This window comes from Malania oleifera, chromosome 3 (assembly GCF_029873635.1).
Source record: "Malania oleifera isolate guangnan ecotype guangnan chromosome 3, ASM2987363v1, whole genome shotgun sequence".
NCBI lineage: Eukaryota > Viridiplantae > Streptophyta > Magnoliopsida > Santalales > Ximeniaceae > Malania > Malania oleifera.
This window is the reverse complement of record NC_080419.1, coordinates 55,728,086-55,753,270: the sequence shown is the minus strand read 5'-3', so window position 1 is coordinate 55,753,270 and position 25,185 is coordinate 55,728,086. Positions and strand designations below refer to the sequence as shown.

The following is a 25,185-nucleotide window of genomic DNA, read 5'->3' as shown; positions in this document are numbered from 1 at the left end:
TCACTTAATTTTTCGTTTGAGTGCATCATCCTGAGTCCTTTCTCATGTGACCGAGTCGTTGGTGCCAAATGTTCCTATCATCATTTCCTATAACAATTGAAATAAACATGCAAGTATTAGAGGTAACATGAAGTGTTCCACTTTTCTTACCTCGTGCAATCGTCAGTGCACCCTTTGATATCTTCCATTCATCGTCAATGAATGTTGTGGTGTATCCCTCATCTGCCAGTTGTCCAATTGAGATCAAGTTCTTTCTCAGGTTTGGAATATATCTGACATCCTTCAGCTTCCAAACTGACCCCTTCATCTTGATATTCACAATTCCTTTGTCGGCTATGTCGCAAGGTTAATCATTGTCAAGGTATACCTTACCGAAATCACTAGGTGTATACTCCTTTAAACAATCTCTACTGCAAGTGGCATAAAATGAAGCTTGGAGTCTAAGACCCAAGACTCCTTCTTGCTCTCCAAAGAGCATATCAACATATCGCCTACCTCATATTTTTTTCTTGGACCTTTGCATTGATTTTTGTAATGCCCAGTCTTTCCATAGTTCCAGCACTCAATGTTCTTTGTGCCCTAGGAACCTCTAGGATTTCTGGATTTGGATTGCTTGGCCCTAGATCTGCCGAAATTGTTTGATCATCCACCTCCGCTTCCTTTCTATGAATCTTTCCCTCAACTTTCCACGTTCAAGGCTGAACTTGAAATGGAAGCATTGTTTGACTGCATCCTGATCTAGTCCATCAAAATCATGCTAATGACCTCACCATACTTCAGCTTTGATTTTCCTACGGAGCTATTGATTGCAATAACAATACCTTTCCAACTCTCTGGCAACTGACTAAGAATCAATAAGGCACTAATTTCATCATCAAACGTGATTTCAACTGAGGCGAGTTGATATGACAACTCGTTGAAATTGTTCAGATGCTTACTAAAACTTTCACCTACGGGCATGTGCATGGTAAATAACTTTTTCTTTAAGTGTACCTTATTGACGGCTAATGACTGCTCGTATAGGTTGGAAAGCACATCTATAAGTGATTTGGTGGTTGTCATGTGCTTGATATTGAAGGCAACAGACTTTGCTAGCGTCATCCTGACAACTCGGAGAGCTTTCTGGTCAAGCAACTCCCATTTGTCTTCCTTCATGGATTTTGGCATTCCCTTCAATGGTAAGTGCAACTCTTTACAAAAAAAAAAAAAGTAATCCTCAATCTGCATCTTTCAGAAATTGAAATTGGTGTCGTCAAACATCTTAATCTTTGAGTTCTTTTTGTTTGACATCTCGATTTGCCTATCTAGAGATTGAATCAACTCAAGAAGACTATAATGCCCCGAACCCAAAACTAGGGTCCAGAGTATTATTTAAAATAAATCTCTGATACGGCCTCGTGACACTCCGAATCCACCAAGCGGGGCCCAGGTGCCACGTGTTCTATTCCCTGTACCTGGCTCTATATCAGTTACGTAGCGAAAATAATAATAATTCTTCCATAATATACCGGAGTCTCTACATCTGTATACATCTCAAAAACATATCCCAACATCCAGTATTCACAACATTTGCAACTTCGAAAACATAAATACATTACAACCCCAAAAATTATATCCAAAGTTTATACCCTCGCTCTCTTTCAAAAATGCTACACTAGCCCCGAGCTCACTAGGCTCGATTATGCGAAGGTTCTGAAAATGATAAAATTCTATATCAGGTGAGACACATCTCAGTAAGTCAAAATAGATTAACACCAGTGTGTGGCTATCATGAGGTTTGTGTACAAATATATATAATCATCATTTATAAACATATCACAATTATGAAAACATTCTCTATCCCTGCTCACATACATGCAGTGTATTTTAATAAAATGAGAGTTACTAAGGATTGGGGTGATTACCGACCCATACAAGTAGCACCCCTCTTTGATACCTTATGCAACCCATAGCTACAACTGAAGCATATCAGGGCACTTACCTTACTCAATATGCCCTCGGGTGGATAATTTATCTCGTACTCACACACATATTCAAACAAAAGTTTACTAGCAGAAGTTCCCAAGAATGGAGAAGATTACATGCCCATACAAGTAGCTTCCCTCTGCCCTAATACGTTATGCAGCCCAATATAGCTACATTTGATATCTATAAGAGCACTCACCTTTCTCAGCAAGCTCTCAGGTGGAGAGCATACTTCGTCCAAAATAAATATGATACTACAATATACAATTCATTCTTACTTTACTTTGTATCTGTTATCTCAGTACTATACATCTTTTGATGTTCTCAATAGTTCATATTACATAGTTTACCTTCATAGTTCACATTACGTGAATCTCATGTACAGTTTCCATCACGTGAATCTCATATAAAGTCCACATTACGTGGACTTCATGTAAAGTCCACCTTACATGGATCTCATGTAAAGTCCACACTACGTGGATCTCATGTCATATACATCATCTATAACAGTTCACATCACGTGAATCTTATGTCACATACTTCCTTTGTAACAGTTCACATCACGTGAATCTCAAGTCATATTAAACAATACACATGCAACACATATTCTTATCACATTTCAGTATTCCCAACATCTCATATATATATATATATATATATATATATCACAATTCATTACAGTAATTATATTTTGGTCATGCCACACCATTTAAACAATATGCATAATCATATCATTTAAAATAACAAAAGCCAACCCTTATTCATTGTCAATTTACTGAAAATACACATTTAATATCCTTCACAAATATCCTGAAAATTCATTACTTTCCATATTTCATTTTCACAAAGAATATCTACACAGCCCTAGGCTCAAAATCATAGTTCAAATGGTTGACATTTCTTTTAAAATTCCCTTGATAATCATATACATTTATATACTCATATATTTTCCATTTATACCGGTAAATTCATAAAAACTACTGGTTTAATCTATTCCCCTTACCTAGTTTCCTAAATTACGCCGGAAGGGACCCCAAAATGATACCTGCGGTGCTCACCAAACCCTGATTCAGAAACTCTCATTTATCAACTCAAATCCCCAAACATCACTCATTTATTACTTCCTAGGTTCCATATACCTCAATCTAACAATAAAACTATAAAATATCTCACTTACCCTGATTTTGGGATGGTGCCCTAAAATCCCAAATCAATGATCTGCTCTAGTAACCATGCAGAGAACGATCCCCCGAACCTTGTAATGGGTCCGAATCGTCAAAATAAGCCATAAGGGAGCGAGAATTGAAGAAAATAGAGAGAGGAAACGTAGGTTTTTGGAGAAAAAGGAAGAAAATATTTTGATTTCATTTGAAACACTTGCAGGATCTTTTTATATAACACCTCTGCGTAGAAAACTGTCACTGGTTTTCTCTTTAACCAGCCCTATTTTTACCATTTAACCCGTTACTGACCCACGATAATTCCACTTAACCATCGCCAGTTTTCTCTTAATTCTAGAAAACCGTCGTCGATTTTATTTTCTCTATTTTTCCCTGGTCTCTACACAAACAGCACGGTTGGATCCAAAATGGCCGAAAACCTTGGAAATGATTTAACTCGTTCGAAAAACGAACTTGAAATGACTCTGAAAAGCCTGGTCAAAATTTTTGGTCAAATTCCATTAAACTTAATGGAATATTGGTAGGCTCGCCAAGACTTGGGTCCTTAACTACCAAAAATAATATTTATAAAACCTAACTATTCCCAAGTTCAGTAGAAAGTGGGAAAGTCAGGTGTTGATCTACAGGGACTAAACTGTGCAGTTGTAAACCTTTTCTCAATCTGTTTATTAATGCCTTGTGTAAAAAAGAAAGATAAAAAATGATATTTTGCAATGGGTGAAATCTAACCAACTACAAGAAAACAAGTAAAAACTATATTTCCCTACTCCTACAAAGCAGTGCTGAGATTATGAATCGGGTGCTAGACTTCTTGCCTCTAACTACGTTCAACCAGGAATACATAAGAGAACTAACCTGAGCCATCTCAGGCCAAAGCGGGAGAGGGTTATTCGAGGGCACAGTGTAACGACGTGCTATTTTAATGGGGTTTTTTTTTTCTTTTTTCTTTTTATAATATGACATTTAACATGCTTTGATACCATACTGGATTAAACCCAAACATCAACCTAAACAGCGAGAAGTAAGAATCAAATAAACATAACCACATATAATTATATACAATACCAGAGTACTAAATTGTTTCCCAAAATATACATGTACGTCTATTCCCTAAAATACCCTCAACTGGCTAGGGCTATACAAAAATACTCCAAAAACATACTCACTATCTACTGACAGGGCAGTACTGCAATCCCTCTATCTACGAGCCTGGTCTGCTCGCCTACCTGGGTCACCTGAAAAATGTTAAATTAATTGGGATGAGCCAACGCTCAGTAAGACGAAATATGCTATTATTAGTGTGTGGCAAATGAGTTACACTACTGTGAAAATCTATATAGTCATGTATCACTGAATCTGTAAAGTACAATACCAGTAATATAAATTTTCATCTTTTATGTGTTGCTTAACATTTCTGTACTTTAACATTTCTGTACTTTAGGTTTCTACTCAAAATATTGCTAATATATATTTTCTGTTTCTGTAAACCTGCATAAACATAGTAATAACTGTAAACTTCCCTGTGGATAATTGTGCATCATGATTTAACCCCTCATGAAGGGTTGTGCAACTCGTAGGCAGGATTTACCCTGGCTAGCCAATCAGGAATAAATCACTATACTCCATAGTCTGATCAGCTATCCTCAACCCATATTTGATGGGGAGCCTGTCCACTCGTGGGCTCTATGCGATCGACCTTTATATCACGTATTATCTAAATAGGTGGTTGCACTCTATAAATTGTATGTAGCTAAGATACCGTGCTCTATAACTGTATGGTCCAACAGGGTCTGATACTGTATAATATATTTCTATATACAACTAGCTATTTTACCATGATTCTGTAATAACTGTATCATGACGCTGTAGAAAACTGTATCTATATCAACTGTGTTTCTGTAATTAACTGTAAATTTGTATGTCATGGTACTATAAAACTATATAATCATGGTATTTATGTAATTGTTGTAAAATATATTCACTGTTTATATATTCTGTAAAACACATCCATGAAAAATATTGTAAAGCATGTTTCTGTACTATATTTATATTCTCAAGCCACATAATAATTTTAAAACATATTAATCATATTTGATAAACTGTATAAATCACTGCTGTAAACAATACTCTAGTGGGACATTTATAATTTTATACTGAAATTATACTCAAATAACCTAGCATAACATATTTCCCTTACCTGATTTCTACTAAAATCCCCCTACTGAGATGGGTCCAACACCCGCAGGGTCCCCCACCCAACACCCTGAAAACCACATTTTCCAGAACAAAATATCAATATTTCTTGGCCTACATCGTTTCCTACAACTTCCAGAAGGCCAAAAACTGAATAAAAGACCTTACCCTAGATTTGGGATGAATTATGACTTCATCCCACCAACGATCCACTCTAGCTGACTTGAAGAGAACTCCGCTAGGAACGTCGTGGTGGCCTCAGATTGTCGATTCAGTGACTGATGGGGCCGAAATCAAAGAGAAAAGATGGAGAGGCCGTAGGAGAGAAAGAGAGAGATGGAAGAGCGACGCTGAAATTCTAAGTAAAATGAATTTAAGCATTATTCATACTGCGATATTCGTCGATGAGCCACGTCACCTCGTCGACGAGTCCTTTAATAATTTCGTCGATGAACTTCCTCCTTCATCGACGAATTTCAGTATGCCCCAAAAACCCTTCTCGGTATCTTCTCGCCGACGAAGATGGGACCTCGTCGATGAGGTTTTGAAGAACTCTCGTCGACGAAACCCTTGTCTTCGTCGATGAGGCCTGGGGAAATTTCTTGGAAATTTTACCTCTAGAATGCAATGTCATCGACGAACGCAAAGAAATCGGCTGCCTCCTTCTGTTATCAATTCCATTTCTCTCCCTCTTTATTATTTAAATACTATTATTCTTCGGGTCACTACATTCTCCCCTCCTTATAAAATTTCGTCCTCAAAATTTACTATTTGTATCTCTATCTATACTCTCCATCATCCAGTAAAGGAAAATGGTCTACTTATTTTATTACCTGCCCTCACTTATGGCGGAGGAATACCATGGTTACATGGGTAGTTCTGAGAGATTACAAATATAAAAGAAAATTCTCCTAAAATCGAAATACCATTTCTCTCCCTCTTTATTATTTAATACTATTATTCTTCGGATCACTACACATAGGGTAGCAAGGGTGCACCAATCGTCCGGAGCACGGTCGGGAACCGAAGTATACCCTATCTCAATGATCAAGAACACCTTCGCGTATCCGTAACCAACTACTTATCCTGACTGAAACAATAGTAGTGATATTCCTTACTACAACCTTTCATCATTCATCCAAGCAATAAATCAAAAGCGGTAAAGGAAAGCATGTAAAAGAAAGTGGTAAAGAGAAAGAAAGTAAAAGATCAATCCTCTGTATTCAGTACGTCTGTCACTAATGTAGAGACCCGAACCCGTAAATAAGAAAATAAATAAGAAATGGATGAAAAGGGGTATTTTTGCAGGGTTTGTTGATGAAGGCAGCATGTTCGTCAACGAAGTTCCTTCAGTGCCTCGTCGACGAAATTCAGAGCATCGTCGACGAGGGAATACTGAGCGAGCCAAAGAAAATATCTGGATGGGGTTCGTTGACAAAGGTATGGCTTCGTCAATGAGCTATGTGGCTAGCTCGTCGATGAAGGCGCCACCTCATCGATGAGTTTGACTCGTTCAAAGGCCCTATAAATATCCTTTTTAGTTGCTTAAGGGTTAAGAAAACCCAGAAGCTCTCTTTCTCTCTCTCTCTCTCTCTCTCTCTCTAGAACTAGTGGGTTCCCTCTCTTTCTGTCTACGATCCTTCGCCGTTCGTCATTCGTTTCTATAAATGAAGGTTCCTGCATGGATTAGAGGAGGAAACTCTACAAATATAGCGGATTGGATCATCATTTTGAAGATTTTTGGGTTTTCCTAAAAATTGAGGTAAAGATTTGATTTTGTTTTCGTTTAGGTAGTTGGATAGTAATCGAGATTGTGGTAAAGTAATGTTCTATGGTTTTTAGGTTTCGAGGATCCCAGGTTGTTGGTTTGGACCGATCCATACGTGTTTCTATTTTCGGGTTTAAGGTAAGGGGAATTTGATTACAATAGTTTTTTTTGTAAAACTAAACCGCTAAAAAGTTAGTTTATGTTTATATGTATGATTTGACTGCTTATTTGCTAAATTTCGCAGGATAAAAATGCCGGTTTTACGATTTTACGGTTTTTGGTAAAAATAAGGATTTTGGCGTATGATCTCCAAACTTTACAAAACTTCTTTATTTGCACTAATATTATTATAGGAGATGCTTGAATCCCTTATTTCTTATTCAAATGATGTTTATTGAATTTACCATATAGCAGATTTTTAACTAAACTAGTGTGACATATGGATTGAAATGGAATGTGAGATTCTTTTATAATATTTGTATGAATTATGGGAACTGGAGTTCCATTTTTCTATACTGAAAATGTGGAAAATAGATGCTGGATATATACCGTGCTTTATACGTAAAAAGGGTTAAACCAAGAGGGTATGTGTCTGTTTACACCACAATGTGATTGTATGAGTTTGCGAAAATACTGGAATTGCACAGGTTATTATGTTTTCATTGTAAATTGTATATATGATAAATGGAACCACAGCTTGCTACCACAGGAGTTGAAAGATACTTCAGTTTAGAGGAGTTGAAACATACTTTAGTTTATAGGAGTTGAAAGATACTTCTGTTACTAAAGGCTCGGTTATGTAGCTAGTAAAGTACAGTGCAATCACACACGTGAATCAATGTGAGTACAAAGATAGTCGGCTTGTAGGAATAATGGAACCACTCGTGAAATAATGGACCAGGTGGGGAAGTCGGACTGTATAATAGATGCTCGACAATGCCTGCACAAACAAGGTATGTTAGAGTTATCAGTGCACAACCCATGCCACGGGGTAAATAGGCGTATTATATCGTACCAAGCTAGTCATTGTTCTAATATTCATATGCATGATTTAACAACTAAAATGGACAAAGTCACTGGATTTATGTCCATAGATCTCTTATATTACAGTATTGCAAATATGCCTTATATGTAGCAGATTTTAATTGAAATATACGCATATGGTCACATATTGTTGTAATATTCTCCACCTTACTGAGAAGTGTCTCACCCCATTATACAACCTTAGTTTTAGGTTCTACTGGACGCCAGTCCTAGTTGCTAGAGGGACCAGGGAGGTGGTTTTTGAGTTTAGCTTACGCAAGTCTTTTATGTGTGTAATAGTCTTGGTACGGAATATCTTTTTGGGAGATTGTAAGAATCTGGTTATATGTTGAATATAGATATATGTATTATAGAAGATAAGTAAAAAACTCTGGTATATGTCTAATAGAAATTCCAATAGATGTTTATGTTTTCTGCTACAATTGTGTATGGCTTACACTCATATGTCCTTGTTTAGTGCGGGTTGTTTATGTATGTATATCAGGTATAGGTATTCTGTATTGGTGATAACACTCTGGGTCCGTATAAAGGGCTGAGTTGTTACAAGTAACACCAAAAGGAACAAGAGAATGATCATGTAATATACACGGAGATTACACAAAAGCCGCTGGTTGTCATAGGCCTTTGGACACTTCGTGCACATACCGAAATAGAAATTGAAATGTATTCTACTCCTACTTTAAATTAGCTCTTAATGACGTCTTAGGTCTCTCACTAACCTAAGGGAGGCCAAAAGAGAACCCCGAGCTCATGTTCATAGCAATTACTTATAGGCTCTAAGGTTTACAAAGTTTGTTTCACAGTTTAGGAAAGTCTGAAGCATATCTCGCGTAGAAGATCGTCGCTATCAACCAAGTCGCTCCCATGTCTTCCTTGTGCGCGCACTGGTTGATTCTCTAGGAAAATGAGGGATTTGAATCTTCATTATTATCGACCTAGTGGCGCCATGGGATCTCACTAGTCGAGTTGATGGTCGAGGCTTGTAGGATCTCAAACTTCAGGGAATCTCAGGAACTCGACATAGTCACACCTCATGGCCTCTCTAGTCGAGCACATCATCAAGCCTCTCGCTATTTCTGATCTCAATCCTTTCTCAATATCTCGACGTGGTCGCCCTTGAGAGTCACTTGGTCGAGGTTTTGGTTGACCCTTGCAACAATTTCTTCCTTAGTCTGAACCTTGGATTCTACTAGTGAGGACTTGGTCACCCCTTGGGTTGCTAGTCGCACCCCTTGGTCGAGCAAAGTCTTCTTTTCCTTTGCTCTTCTGGAGCTTCAAGAGTTTGGTTGAGCATCTAATTTGAGCTTTGCGTGTCCCCAAATCCTCATTTAGCCTCTCGTATGCCTAATTCCTTGGTTTTAACCTGCTTTTTCCTGAAAAGACAAACAAACCTTGCATAACTCTGAACAATGATAACTCTGAGTAATTACATAATAAAACAAGGATAAATGAAAGTAAATAAGGGTCTAAAATCATGCATTTTAGGGACTCATCAAATATACTCCCTTTTAACATAATATGCTGATGTCGTGCCGTTACTGATGCCGTTATTGCTGATGTACTGTTGATGTGGCAATGGGTGCCCAGATGATGACGTGGTAGCTATTGTGGCATGTGGATCCTAGTTGTTGATGTGGCACTGTGGGCCCAGCTTCTGACCTGGCAGTTGACTGAATGCCATATCATACTAACATGGCTGCTGACGTGGCTGTTGACAAGGTGCTAACACGTATGTTGACGAGGCATTGACGCAACTACTAACGAGGCACCAATGGGACGCTGACATCACAGCTACAACACACTCCATGAGCTAATCGGCACATGAGGATGCGTCGGGTGGCGCGTGAAGACACTACGAACTCCTTGAAGCACGTGTGGGTGCTTTTGGGCTCGTAGAACCTCCATTTGAACTCCAGTTTACACCGTTGGCTTCGTCTCTTTGAGAGGAGCACGCTAGTGTGCTCACAACTCGATTTTGAGATACTGGGCAGAGGCTCCAATCTGGCAGTTTTGCTCCGATTTGGCTTTGATACCACTTGTTGGCACCAGAGGAATTCATGAGTGGGCTTGATACACATGGGTGAATGCCAACTTGACCCAAAAGTTAAAGTCTATTAGATTTTGGGCCCAGCCATATATATAAGCACTTATCATCCACTCAATTTTTTCAATGTGTAACAAACTCACAAGTGAAATTCTCAACAAACCGTATTTTGCTTTTTAGTTAACAACACAATATAGTATTTGTAAGATACACTTGCAAGTCATACAAAATTGGCTAGGGAATATGAATATTGTAGTGCATTGATGATGTACGCATGAATTATATTTTATAGATGATTTATTGTTCAAATAGATTTCCATTTCTTGAAACTAATATGAAATTCATAGATTCTGTGGTGATTTTATAAATTCATATATCAAATGCTCATGTTTCTATACTGTTGTCCTCTTCATCTATTCTAATCTATTAGTATTTATGTCATTGAAACTTATTTATTTGTCAATATTTTAATAGCAATATTACTTGGTTAACAGATGGTGTATTCCACGGTGTAATCAAATAAAAATGGGTAGAACCACAAAGAAGCATGATTGTAGACTTGGATTGTTGGTTTTTAAATAGGTCTAATGAGATGGAATAATTTTTCTAAATTTTACAATATAATCATGTGAATATTATTGTATCATTGAAAATTATATAAAATTGTTTATGAATTTTTTTTAGGTTAAAAAATATATAGAATGTTTGAAACATAGAGGAAATATTTTTGACGTTTTGAGAACCTATACTTAATTATGTGATTAAAACTTAATTGTTGAGTAATTCTTGAAAGGTCTCTCGAATTTTTGAATTAAAACATGATTGTCAAATACATGATAACATTCTACTCTTAAAAACATAAATTGTGAAAAATTGGCATTGATGGAGGTATAAATTTGAGTAGATTTGATTGCTTGGTGCTTATGTTTGATAGTTCAAATTGAGTATTTAAATTTAATTATATAGGTTCATTTAATCAAACTTATTTTAATTTTACTGGTTAAAATACGTAACATTTTAAATATAGAAGAAATGTTGTCAAAAGTTTATTAATTTCTAAGCAATGTTTTCAAATTATTTTTAACTTAACACATGAAGTTGAAACTCTATTTAATAATTTTAATTATAACTTATATATATAAAATCATTACCATTCATTGCATGGGGGTTTGTTATAATTTAATTAGTAATAATTTGAACTCATATTTTGAAATCATACATCGTGCATAGCACGGGGTCTGTGCTAGCATATATTAAATGACATCAATATACTCCCACAATTCTCCAAATCTTGAATTTGATTTTTACAATTTTTTGATTTTTTAAATTAGTTGCTAATTTTTTATTGGTTAATCTAAAATAAATTTGAACTCTATTGGCTGCATCAATCACAATTTGACATTGCCAATTAGTCAATCATAAGTGTTTTCTAATTTTTTGCCTTGCAACCTGATGTTCCCCCTCCTGATCTTCTCTCACAAGTCCATCTCTTATAGCTAAGCACCAACTTGACCCAAAAGCTTAAGCCTTTGGGTCAAGTTAGTGTTCAGTCATATGTATCAAACCCACTCATAGACTCCTATGACGCTAACAAGTGGTATTAGAGCCGACGATACCAATTCGTAACTCTGAGTAAACAGCATTGTAAAAAGTCAAGACATGAAACTAATTCTCCCGACATGCTAACAGTTGGAGAACCAAGTACGTGACCAAGGCCAATGAGGATCATGTAGGTCTAGGATGGATTCGAATAGGGTCAAGACATAGGAGGTAGGATTGGTTCGAAGGCATGTGGAATGCAATCCGAGGCAGGTAAGACGCCTGTAGTAAGGCCCACTTGAGAAACTCTTGAGGAATTGGGGTAATTCCCATAAGAGAAACGGTTTCCATTCAAGGAGGAGCAATTGGAACTACAAGTGAGGGGGAGAATGTTGAGAATTCCACTTGTGAGTTTGTCCTATATTGGAAAAATTGAGTAGATGATGAGTGCTTATATACATAGTTAGGCCCAAGGCCCAATAGGTTTAAACTTTTGGGTCAAGTTGGTATTCACGCATGTGTATCAAACCCACCTATGGACTCTTTCGACGCTAACACAGTCATAGAAGTTACAGAACTTTGTATGAAAATATTAGTAATGATTACCTAATCTTAAATCCTAATTTATAGTTGTAGAAGGGTTACTTTGTATGGGCTCTAGGTGCATCTAATCAATCCTATAAACATTAAATACAAATCTCATTAAAATCAAATTACCTTTAAAAATTCAATTTAAGGCACTATATAATTTATAGACTTGAAACTATGCCTAATCCATCCAAAATGAACCCCAAAAAAAAAAGAAGAAAGAAAGATATATAGTTTTCCTAGAAAAAGTTATACATTATAATGGTAGCCACTTAGGAGAAAATAGCCATAGTTTGACAATGTGCATCAAGCCTCAATGATCAAACAATGCGGTGCATAATGTTGATTCAAAACCGCTAAATAATCAACAAAAAGGATGAAAAAATCACCCAAAAGGGAAGCTTTATTGAGGTGTTCAGTAGAATTTGGAAAGTAGGGCATAGAATCTCACTTATTCTATATCCAAAAAATTTATTAATAGTAAATGTTGTTGGCTTTTTTAGGTTTCATCCTATTTGATAATAACAAATCAAGGCATCTAATTGTGCTACTAAGTGTGCACACATATATTAAGGTATTAAGCACAATAATATATGCAAATTGGAAATCCATAAAGCACACAAGACGATGATATTTGGCTATGAACATGGTGCTTATAGCGACCAAGCTGAAGACTATGACTATGATTATGGAGCTCATGAAGTCCAAGCTTGAAAAATTAAAAGAATTTACGTCATATATTTTGCAAGTAGGACATATGTGAGTATACTATCATTGACTATGTGAAGAAACTCATAGGTGACCCTAGTTGGACCCTATGCACTCTATATTTCATTGAAAATCATTTTATAAATGTGTAAAAATTATTTCAAAGTGTTAAAATCATTTTTGGAATGAAAAACCACAAAACAAGATTCTCCAAATCCCCTTATTTTTTCTATTGCCGCATTGATGTGCAATTTTCTCTATCAATAACTTTTCATCATAAAAAATATTCAACACAAAAGTTGTGATATGTTTCCTTAGTTTTCTTTTGATACCAAAATCACTCAATTTGGAGTTTTGTAGCAAAAGTTATGCCCCAAATACTGAAAGATGTTTCAAAAAAAAATGCGGCTGAAAAAGTCATTCGAGCGACTAAGTCCCCAATTTGGTTGACCGAACTATGCAGCAAAAAGCCGCAATGGCTACAAATATGCTATTTTTCAAAATAATTAATTACTTTCAAAGCTTAACGCCATAAAATGACTAGTAGACCATCTTTCCTATAAATACAAGGTTTCTAACTTGTTTTAGTAAGAAGGAAAGAACGATATACATCCATTATACACATCCAAGTTTTTTGATCTTGATTGAAAATCTTTTTCAAGAACTTTGCTTTTCTAGTTCATTTTTTAAGTGCACACTTACTCTCTTGCTCAAAATCATTCTTGAAACCCATTGATTGAAGTGAGACCTTCCAATTACTCCTTGAACTTCATTCATAGTCTTTTGAGAGTGTATTGGTGTTGCATTTTCATTGTACTCATCCGGTCAAGTTTGGAGCATTATTTTAACAACAAATTCTTTTGATTCTGCTTTGTAAGGGCATCTCTACCTATTGAAGGAGAGAGGGGACTCCGCCTATTGAAGGAGAGAGACTTCACCTATTGAAGGAGAGAGACAACTCCGCCTAAGTAAAGAATAGAAGTTTCTCCGCCTAGTGAAGGAGAGAGGTAACTCCACCTATTGAAAGAGGGATTGTAAAGACTTCTTCTCATACTGAAAGAGAAAAGTCTCTCCGCCTATTGAAGGAGCACATAGTGGAATCCTCAAGTGAGTTTCTTAAGCCAAGGACGTAGGTAAGGATTGTCGAACCTTGTAAAAATACGAGTTTTATTCTCTCTTCCCTAATTTCTTTTAAATTAAACACTTTTATCCATATTTGTTATAAATATTGATTTCATTTGCTCATTTAGATCACGTGCCTAAATTGTAGTTATAATTGTTAAAGCATTAGCTTAAATTTTTAAATACCTAATTCAATCCCCTCTTGGAACTACACATTTTCTAACAAATGCTATTCATAGTTATATATTGGATTTCTTTGAACCAGAATTTGATGCCCACAAATACACATCAAGTTTATCTCAGAAACTCTCCAACCTCCAGCTTTAGCACAAGCTTACAATAAAGCCATCCAATGCTTGCTTTCAACCAAAAAAATAAAAAAATAAAAAATAAAAAATAAAAAAATTAGTTAACAAAAAGAAGAATATTATTAATAAATTAAAACAATTCAAATAGAGACTAATATAATTACTACAAACTAACACTCCAAGAGGCATAAGAATCCTTTTGCAGATCCTTTTACTCAAAGACATCCTAAATTTTATTGATTTTATATCACAAATATATAATTCTCACTAGAAGAAATTTTAGCAAATGAGAAAATTGATCAAGGCATGATTCCTGTAGCAGAAGAAAGAACATTTTGAAAGAAATGAGGCTTAGCTAGGCCTTGTGTGCTATCCAATAATAGACGACAAGTATGAGCCTCAAGGAAGAATCTCTACAAGAGATTTAAATTCAATTATCATTATCAACAATTTGGATTAACTGAATTACAGGGTAAAAATTGTAAAGAAAATCTGAAACTGAGTCTAAATAAAAAAAAAAAAATGATCTAAATAATATGTACCACGTAGATTAAAAGGGCTTGTCATTAATTAAAGATTCTTAGAAGGCATCATATGAAAAGCAGTTCACTACCCAAGTTGGGCATTTTAACGAACACATCATAAGCGTAGAAAAGACCAACCTATACCAAGGCATAATTTGCAAAAGATAAAGATAGACTACAAACCGGGCCTTTGAACATTACAAGATAAAAAAAAAAAAATGTGTGTAGGTTAATCTTACGAAAATAGTTATTTTACTTTCTATTTAAACAAATTTCCAACCAAATAGAGTTTTAACTCAAAAGGAATATTTAACTCAAAAACAAAAGCTTAAATGAACTTAGAATCAAGTATAATACAAAAAACCTAGTTGGGCAATTTAACAAACACATCATGGGCGCAAAAAAAACCAACCTATATCAAGGGACAATTTGCAAGAGTTAGAGATAAATTGCAAACCAAATCTCTGAACACTGCAATACCAAAAGGAAAAAAAAACACGTATGCAAGTTATCTTAAGAACATTGCATGTTATCTTAAGAAAATTGTTACTTTACTTTTTGTTAAAATAAGGTTTGAACCAAATAGAGTTTAACTCAAAGGGCATATCTAACTCAAAAAAAAAAAAAAAAAAAAAACTTAAATGAACTCAGAATCAAGTAGAATAGAAAAACCCAAGTTGGACATTTTAACAAACACGCCATGAGCGCAGAAAAGACCAACCTATACGCAAGAGATAAAGATAGACTACAAACCGGGTCTCCAAACACTGCAAGATTGAAAAAAAAAGAAAAGGCATGCACATTATTTTAAAAGGTATGCATTTTATCTTAAGAAAATAGTTATTTTACTTTTTGTTAAAATAAATTTTCAACCAAATAGAGTTTTAAATTAAAAAACATACTTAACTCAGAAACAAAAGTTGAAACGAACTCAGAATCAAGTAGAATAGAAAAAACTAAGTTGGGCATTCTAACAAAAACATCATGACTGTAGAAAATACCAACTTATACCATGACACAATTTGCAAGAGATAGAGATAGGCTGCAAACCGGATCTTTGAACACCATAAGACCTATATATATAAATATTTGTGTGTGTGTGTGTAGGTTATACTATACATATTATCTTAAGAAAATAGTTATCTTACTTTCTGTTAAAATAAATTTCCAACCAAATAGAATTTTAACTCAAGAGGCTTGAATCCTTGGTTAGCCTATTCAAATGTGATTCCAAATATTTATTTCTGAATAAAAAAAAAAACATAATTGAAGTTATATAGTATAGAATTGGCGTTTAGAGGTCTGTGGGAATAGCCTGATGTCTTTATAATATAATAGCGTAGATAATAATATGTTGGATTATTTTAATTATATATAGAATGTCTTAATTGCTTTGATGATAAGGTATGTAGGAGAGGGGCATTTAAAGTATTTAAATTTGGACGCAACTTACTTGCATGGATTGAGAAGAATAGATTTATTATTTACTCCACTTGGATCCTTTTTAACCCTTTCTATTGACATAGAAAGCTCAAGAATATTAAAGAACACCAAATAAAAAAATCTAAAACTTTCATATTTAGTCATAAAAATAAAAAATAAAAAACAAAATACGTAATTAATTAATTAAACATCATTAAAGTCTCTTTATAATACACACACACACACACTTATATATATATATATATAAAATATAACTAGTTCGACCTATCGGTCAGACCGATTGAACCAACCCAATGGCTTCACCGAGGTAGTCACCGGTTCGGGTTTTAAAATCATGGTTGTTCCAATATGTTGTTAGAGCAATATATGCCTTATGCAAGATAAAATCACACTAAAAAGTAGAAAAAGAATCTGACAATAGTTTGTGAACCATTTGGTGTTTTGTTTTTTTATAAAAAATTATGAAAATAAAAATTAGAAACAAAATAAAAAATTTAAAATTTAAAATCAGCAACCTAATTAGTTAAATTTATTTTAATTTCATGAATTGTCTGCACTACATAATTCTCATTGCCTAGTTTAATGTTTTAACACGAAATTTATATATTTATGAATTATCTGCACTACAAAGAATAGATTTTTTAATTTCATTCCCAGCCTCTTCCCACCTCAAAATTTAGTATTATGGATTTGCAAAGTATTTTTTTGTCCGTATTGGTTTTTGGGAAAATTTCATGATAAATTGATAATTTCTTCCAATAATTTTCAGATGAAGCAATTGAAACTTAAAATGCTACTGCTCAAAGCTGGCTCCAATGAATTTATTGCTATAAGTTATAGGCCACCCCACAACTCTTCCTTGAAAAATTGGATTTGTTCTTTCTATACATGTTATACCTAGGGGTTTAAGTGACTAAAGTCTACTCGCATACTACGTAAACTTGACTCACTCTCTAACTCAACTCGATTCGATTCTACTGGAGTTCGAATTACTCGAGCATCTTAACAAGTAAAGTTTGAACTCTATAATTCCATTTACAGGGTTAATCGAGCCTAACTGAGCTTTTTAATTTGTTTTTTTGATTATATAAGTCATATGATATATATTTATATGTATATTTATAAATTACATATATTATACACATATTTAATATTTAATATTAATTTACAATCAAAATCAAGCTTAATCAAGTGGAGCTTGAGTTTCAAGAACTTGCAATTGAATCAAACTTGAGTTTAACAATTTTGGGATCAATCTACTTCAAGTCGAGTTTCGAGTGTCAACATGTGCAAACTGGGATCCGACATCTCGACAGGGATGGCTATTCAAACTTGTGTTTTGTTGACTTTTATCTTGCACTTTATAGGTTAACGGAGTTGCTACTAATCTTTTTTACCTAGGTGTGGTTAAGTTCACATAACTATTATTAATTAATTGGTCTCTAACTAATCCTATGGTCCAAGAAATTGATAGTCCACAGTCTACGAATCATATATAGCTAAATTCGAGAGTTTGGTTATATAAGGAAACGTAGCAACCCCTACATACCCGTTCTTTTGATCGGTACCATGATAAACTTGGGATGTTCAAACACTAATCAAACACAATATTTGATTCTTTAGTGAATTGGGTTATATTTCCATTAAATATTGTTCCACTTACAATCATTAGGTACCCCATCAAAGTAGTAAGACTTCCCTCCCCTCAAGAACCACGCGAAGAACAATATCATACCACTTAGAGGTTCCATCACCAAATTCATTGATCATGTCATTTGATTTCATTCACTTCAATCATTCACAATTCAAATAAAGTCTCAAAACTCATCATGTCCCAAATCCCAACATGCCATACATATATAAAACAAGATATACCATAAAAGCAAGAAAACATGCATACCATTTGAGCAAAACAACCAATATCCCTTGTTCTTTTTATATTTTTTAAACTTTTGAACCCATTCTAACATCAAATCTATACCCAAAACATCCTTAGAACTCAAATAAGTAAGCCTAAACAAGTAAAACAATTTTTTTTTTTTTCTAGTTACTTATCTAAATAACTTGGGATTTGCAGTCCTTAGTTAATGACAATTTAATTAAGATGATGGCAAGTACCAAGATGAATGCAGGTTACCTTTTATCAATAAACATTCATTTGGTAAGTCTAGTCGAACCTATGCATATATTTCTTGATCACCCATCAAAGGATCACCCCCCCCCCCCTTTCACTAGACCAATTTTCAGGGTACTAGTGCAAAGAAAAAGAAGAAGGAGCAAAGAATGAAGAAAAGAAAAATGATGAATAAGAAAAAGTAATAGAAAATGAATGAAATCTCACTCATAATATAAACTTTTGAGCCTTATAATCCCATTTTTCTTTAGTTCGTTAGCCTTTGCCTACATTATAGTCCTAATAGAAGTCCTCATCAAATTGGTCTATTGGCTATTATCTCAATTGAATTCTCAAAGCAGGAGATTGAGTCCTGAACTACGTAATGACCTAATCCCTAATTGGGTATGTAGGTAGTTTGCAGGTTTCCCACCACAAGTTTGGTCAAATCCTCCAAAAGGTCATTAAAATAAGAATACTGACATTACTTGAGGTAGAGGCATCAATGGGGGTTTTTTAGCCTAGCTTCCCATCTTTCTTTAACCCTAAAACTTGGCTTACATTTTGTCTATGTCACTAAAATCACCTAAAGGTCCAACATGTCAACATTGATCCCCAAAAGATGATATTATTATAGACAAAAATTGATGGGAGAACGCATTCTTTGCTATATTAAGGGCACACTACATTTTTTCCTCACTTTTCATCCCTCTGTTGCTCTTGGTGCATTAGTTGCTTACTCCGATGCCGACTGGGCATGATGCCCTGGCACTCATCTCTCTACCTTTGGTTATTGTATTTATCTTGGAGACAATTTTGTGTCTTGGAGTGCAAAGAAACAACCCACTATTTCTTGCTCCAATTGCCAATTTGAGTATCGTGCCTTGCCTTTCACTGCTGCCAAAATCCTTTGGCTCACACATCTCCTTCATGATCTCAAAGTCCCTCTTCCACAGCAGCCTCTTTTACTTTGTGACAACAAGAGTGCAATCTTCTTAAGTTCCAATCCCATTTTTCATAAGCAGTCCAAGCATGTTGAGCTCGACTACCACTTTCTTCGTGAACTTGTTCTCACTGGCAAGTTTCGCACTCAGTATGTGCCTTCTTAGTTGTAAGTTACTGACATCTTCACCAAAAGTGTGTCCATACCTCTCTTTGACTTCTTCCAATCCAAACTTTAACATTCGTTCCAATCCGACGCTCAGGAGAGGGGTGGGGGGGGGGAGGGGTGTAGAGGATATTGAGGATTCTCTATCTTAATTTTAGAAGGATATCATGTATATACTTTTCTTTTATCTATCCTCTCATTAACAGGGAATCAATATGTAATTATTTAATGTAATTTTAACCTATTATAAATACACAACACTCACCATTTCAGAAGCAGTGTGGTGGTTTTCAAACCTTCTCGCATATGAAAATGATTAAAAAAAAAAAAAAACAAGCACATTGTGAGAGTTATTAAACGAAAAAAGAAATCACAAGGATTATTTATGATAAGAGGAATAGGAATGAGAGGAATGACAGAAAAGAAGAAAGAAAAGAAGAAAGCATAGAAGAAAGGGAAAAAAAAGAAATGGAGAAGATTAAAGGAGACAAAGAACTTGAAATGAGGAAGGAGATAACTTTTTTTTTTTTTTGGTCAAAGAGGGCGGCACCTCCATTTATTAATTAATAAACCCTCACTTTTGGCGGAAGAATACCGTGGTTATAAGTTAAAACCAACCAACCAAACTAGGACAAACAAAATTAAACATAACTAACAAAGGAGATAAAAACATAAAAATAACCAAAAACAAAATGAAATACACCAAACTAAACTCTAAAGATAAACTAACAACGAACGGAAACAAGACCCCATCTATCCATCCGAAAGATACCTTTCAGATAACATGGTAGAAGGTGTTGTTTTTCATAGATTACATTTTTTCTCATTTCTCCTTCTTTAGTAAGAAAATCAACTGCACTATTGCCTTCCCTATATTGATGCATCACCATGACATTCACTCCTTCTAATTCTGTCACGAGCTCCTCCCAAAATTCTCAAAGATACCACAAAGTACATTTATCTTTCCAAAACCAATCAACTACAATTCGCGAATCACTTGCTAAGCAATTTAGTAGCAAGAAAAATAAACATTATCAAATTTGCATCTTTTTATGCATAATAGTGAAATTAAAAAATATTTCTTATTAACGTCGTTCGTAGGTTTTCACTAGCATCTATTCTCGTGAAGGGTTGTCTTAGATATTTATATATAATACAATGTACAATAGATCTCATCTGTGTTGAAAAGAACTAAAATCTTAGATTACCCAATATTCTCCACTCCGTTTAAATATCCCAATTTTTATTCATCTTGTCACTTGTCCTTATCATCGTTGTACATTCCTATCCATAGCAAGCTCTCTAACCAACTACATTGAGTATTAACTACATTAAGTACCTTTAGAGGACCACCTTATGTCCATCCCCTAGCCAAGCTCGTCAGTACTGCTGACTCAAGCAAGTGACAATAGGCGACAAACTTTTCCATAACATGAGAAACCCCCATGAGCACAGCAGTCGGCCACCAGAGTTTTTGAGTTTAAGTTATCTAAAGAACAATCTAATCCATAGCATGCTTCACTAGCATGAGCTATTTAACAATATCCCACTAATATACAAACTTATTTTCAAATTCATGAACCCACCCTAACAAGCTTATAAATAATAATGACAAACGTGATTCAAGTTTTCTTATAAATTCAAATACGCTTTCAAATGACTAGTGTGTACACATATTTTGTTCTTAGCACGAGTTATTTAACAATTTTCCACTAATGTACAAGCTTGCGTTCAAAACTCATGAACCCACCCTAACAAGTTTATAAATAATAATGAAAAACGTGATTCAAGTTTCCTTATAAATTCAAATACGCTTTCAAATAGTTAGTGTGTAAATATATTTTGTTCTTTGTTCTTTGTTCTTTGTTTATTTTGTAAAATTTGGGTCTCTCTCTCTCTCTCTCTCTCTCTCTCTCTCTCTCTCTCTCAAGTAGGAGACCGCCACCAACTTCCCTGCTGCATTAATCACAGAGGAGGATTCCCACCACATGACAAATAGTGCCAAGCCAGGCCCCCTCTCCCTCTCCCTCGCCGAGCTAGATATATAGAATAGATTACGCTTGAGAGGTATGTGATCATATAATAAAGAGAAGGAAAAAGAGCAGAGAAAGTACGCAAAGGCCCTTTCAAAGCTCCCACCTTCGGACATCGACCGCTGACGGAGGAACATATATTTCAAAGAGTGGGAGAGGAGACATATAACTGTTTTGGCGTTTAAGGCCCGGCAATGCCCGTCGTCCTTCACGGAGTTCTAGGCGCCCCCCACCTCCCCAAGCTTTTTTCTTTGTTTTTTTTTTTTTAATGCAATCATACTAACCATAATTATTATTTTTTTAGAAAAAAAAATGTCAAACAGACATTTTCTTTCTTTATCTTAATCTCCGGCGTCCTTTCCACTTTCCTACTTTCTCTCTCCTCTCGTTCCTTTTTCTTCCAACCATCAACGTCTTTCATCTTCTCTCTCGTTCGAGTGTGATACAAGGACTCCATCTCTCGTCGCGTTTCCTTCACTGATCGAGCCTTCTTTTACACTGCTTAACTAATTTGGAAAATTTTCCGATCGAAAACATTTCTGGGTTTTCTTCTTTTAAAGCTTTCCTAGAATCTGAACATTTTCTCTAGTTTTCATGGGAAAGGAAGAAGAATTCTTTCTGAATGAAGCCGATACTGCGATGCCCACTTGGAATTCTTTGAATTTCGGGCTGGAAATCCAGTCTAACGGGCTGAATTGCTCAGCAGAGCAGCTCCCCGCTTGCTTTTTCAATCCCAATTCCAATTGGGAGAATTCAATGGATCAGAGCGATCCCTTTGGGTCTACTCTGAGCTCATTGGTGTCTTCCCCGCAGTCCTACATTGGTGGGAACAACAGCTCCAACGCTTCTTGTTACAGCACTCCTTTGAACTCCCCACCCAAGCTCAATCTCACGATGATGGAAAACCAAATCTCAGGGAGCTTGCCAATTCCAGGGAATCATTTACCATCTTTGACCCCCTTTTCCGCAGATCGAGCATTCGCCGAGCGGGCTGCAAGATTTTCCTCCTTCGGCGGCCTCAATGGCCAAATTGGTCTGAACGAATACGATTTCCCACACGCATTGATGCCCAAAGTCGAATCTGTGAAGCTCTCCAGGGTTTCCAGTGACCAATCACTCAAGGTTTTGCTGCATAATGGAACTTCAGCTTCTGAAAATGCAGAATTGGAGGAGGAATCCTCGGTTTCCGAGCAGATCCCAGGTGGGGATTTCATCCTCAACGATCAGCAGAATAATGCCAATCACAGGAAAAGAAAATCTTTTCCGAGGGGGAAAGCAAAAGAAACCTCCTCGCCTTCTCCCGCTAAACATGCCAAGGTAATAAAAAGAAATTTCTCTCGGGCTTCACTCAAAAACTCTGTAAACATATTATATTAATCAACCAAGACTTCGTTGCAGGCTGCACCTGACAATGATGAATCCAAGGAAAAGAGAAGCGGATCCGAGGAGAGCGGTGGAAACAAAAAGGATGCTGCAAAAGAGAAGGCAGAACCAAATGGGAGTGGCAAAACCGCAGGGGATGGAAATGAAAAACAGAGCAAGGAGAGTCCAAAGCCCCCTGAGCCCCCAAAGGACTATATCCATGTCAGAGCCCGAAGGGGTCAGGCTACGGATAGCCATAGTCTTGCCGAAAGGGTACGAAATAAAGTGAATTCCCCTCAGGTCAGTTCCTTCCCAACTTTACTGTGTTCCAATTTGACATGTCCTTTTTGTCATTGTTCAGGTTCGAAGGGAAAAAATTAGTGAAAGGATGAAGTTCCTTCAAGATCTAGTTCCGGGTTGTAATAAGGTAAAAGAATCTTCAAAAAAGAACAATTTTTATACACAAATTCTCCGAGAAACAGCAGTTGAATCCTCAATCATGCATAAAATCTCATTTCAGGTAACTGGGAAAGCTGTTATGCTCGACGAAATTATAAACTACGTGCAGTCGTTGCAGCGCCAGGTTGAGGTAAATTCAACCTGCCCTGACTCCACCATTTGTAGGTAAACCCAGCTAGCATTTTGTTTTTGAGCATGCGTCATTGATTGTGTGCGCGCGCGCGTATTTTTCGGCAGTTTCTCTCAATGAAGTTAGCGACTGTAAATCCAATTTCAGAGTTCAACAAGGAATCCCTTTTATCAAAAGACGTAAGCTTGGTTATAGTTCCATAGTTGTCTGTTTAACTGTAGCTGTCTAATTGCGTGAATTTTCTCTATAATGTATTGTGCATATTGCAGATTCTTCAACCTCGCGGATCTTTGTATTCTCTTTCGCCATTTCCTTATGGATTGAAATCTCAACAGATGCCATACCTACCTAGCCGTATTTCTAATGTGGCCCAGAGCCAGTTCTCAATGAACTCTATTAACCCAGCGATGCATCAAAACCCCGTTACGCAGTTATCCCCAACGGATCCATTTGGGGCAGCTACCTCTCAGGTAATTAGAAAATTTTATTCACCTTCATGAATTTCAATTTCTGCATTCACAATCTCAACACTCCTCGGCTGCTTTTTTGTTTTTTTGATTTTTTTTGGCAGGTCTCAACATTCATGGAGGACGATCTTCAGAGTGTTGTTAAGATGGGTTTTGGCCAGAATCAGCCTGAGAACTTCCACGGTGAGAAAATTTTGACAAAGGAAAATTTGGTGTTCGTGCTGAGTTAGAGATTTTACAATTTGAAAAATACTAATACCCATTTTGTTTGGCGCAGGCTCAATGAAAATTGAGCTATAATTACATTAATCAACATTCTTGCTTAGGCCTTCCGCCTGGAAGCCCCCGTCTGTATATACAAAAGCTCAAAGGGACAAGCGGATTGGAACAGATATTTATTAAGTTCAGCCGGATATACCATTTTCTTTTTTTGATTTTGTTCTCTCTTTGGGGGATCATTTCTGCAATCGATTCTTTGGTGAATTTTTACATTTCAACTGTAAAATCCTAGAACTAATTGCAAATCATTGGTGAAGCACTACTTCTAAAACCACCACAGATGTTTTTAGCATGTGAGAAGAGTGTTCGAGGGGTTGAGAGGAAGGAGCATTTCTTCCAACCTCTCTAACCTTGTTTGGCATATTGCCTTGCAATTCAGAATGTTACATTAGAGGACACTTTCTACTCTGGCTACTTTCTTCTTTGATTTGTGCCTCAGTATACAATTTATTTTCCTCTTATTACTTTCTGTTTTCCCTAGTCAAAACGATACTCCTTGTTTGGTTGCTGAGAAAGTTGATGAAAGGAGAGAAAAAGAAAAGGAAATTGGGAATGATGCTTTTCATTATTTACCAAAAAGAAAAAAAAAAAAAAAAAAAAAAAAGGATGGATGATGTTGGAGATGATGTTATCCGGATCTTTTCATACAGTTTTGTGATGTTTTCTTTTTCTTTCTCTTTCAATCACTGTTGATTTAGCTGGAAAATTAGATGAGAGGGCCCATTGGGACAATGTTATGTCAATGTTAAATCGCGTAAGTTATGGAAAGATGGATTCTTAATTGTTAACAGCTATGCAGTAGGGACA

The 25,185-nt window shown here is 35.8% G+C and overlaps 1 protein-coding gene across 2 annotated transcripts; it reads left to right on the top strand.

Moving 5' to 3' along the window:
* Nucleotides 1-21,516: 21,516 nt before the first annotated feature.
* LOC131152232 (transcription factor bHLH78) lies at nt 21,517-24,792 on the top strand. Of its 2 annotated transcripts, XM_058103987.1 has the most exons (8): nt 21,517-22,998; nt 23,080-23,316; nt 23,405-23,470; nt 23,564-23,632; nt 23,740-23,811; nt 23,902-24,102; nt 24,204-24,282; nt 24,377-24,792. In XM_058103987.1, exons 1-8 carry the CDS (start codon nt 22,276-22,278, stop codon nt 24,397-24,399), a joined length of 1,470 nt encoding a protein of 489 aa, XP_057959970.1. In that variant the 5' UTR covers nt 21,517-22,275; the 3' UTR covers nt 24,400-24,792. The 2 variants fall into 2 exon arrangements, with proteins under 2 accessions (XP_057959970.1, XP_057959969.1); XM_058103986.1 differs by having other exon boundaries at nt 24,204-24,792.
* The last annotated feature ends 393 nt before the right edge of the window (nt 24,793-25,185 follow it).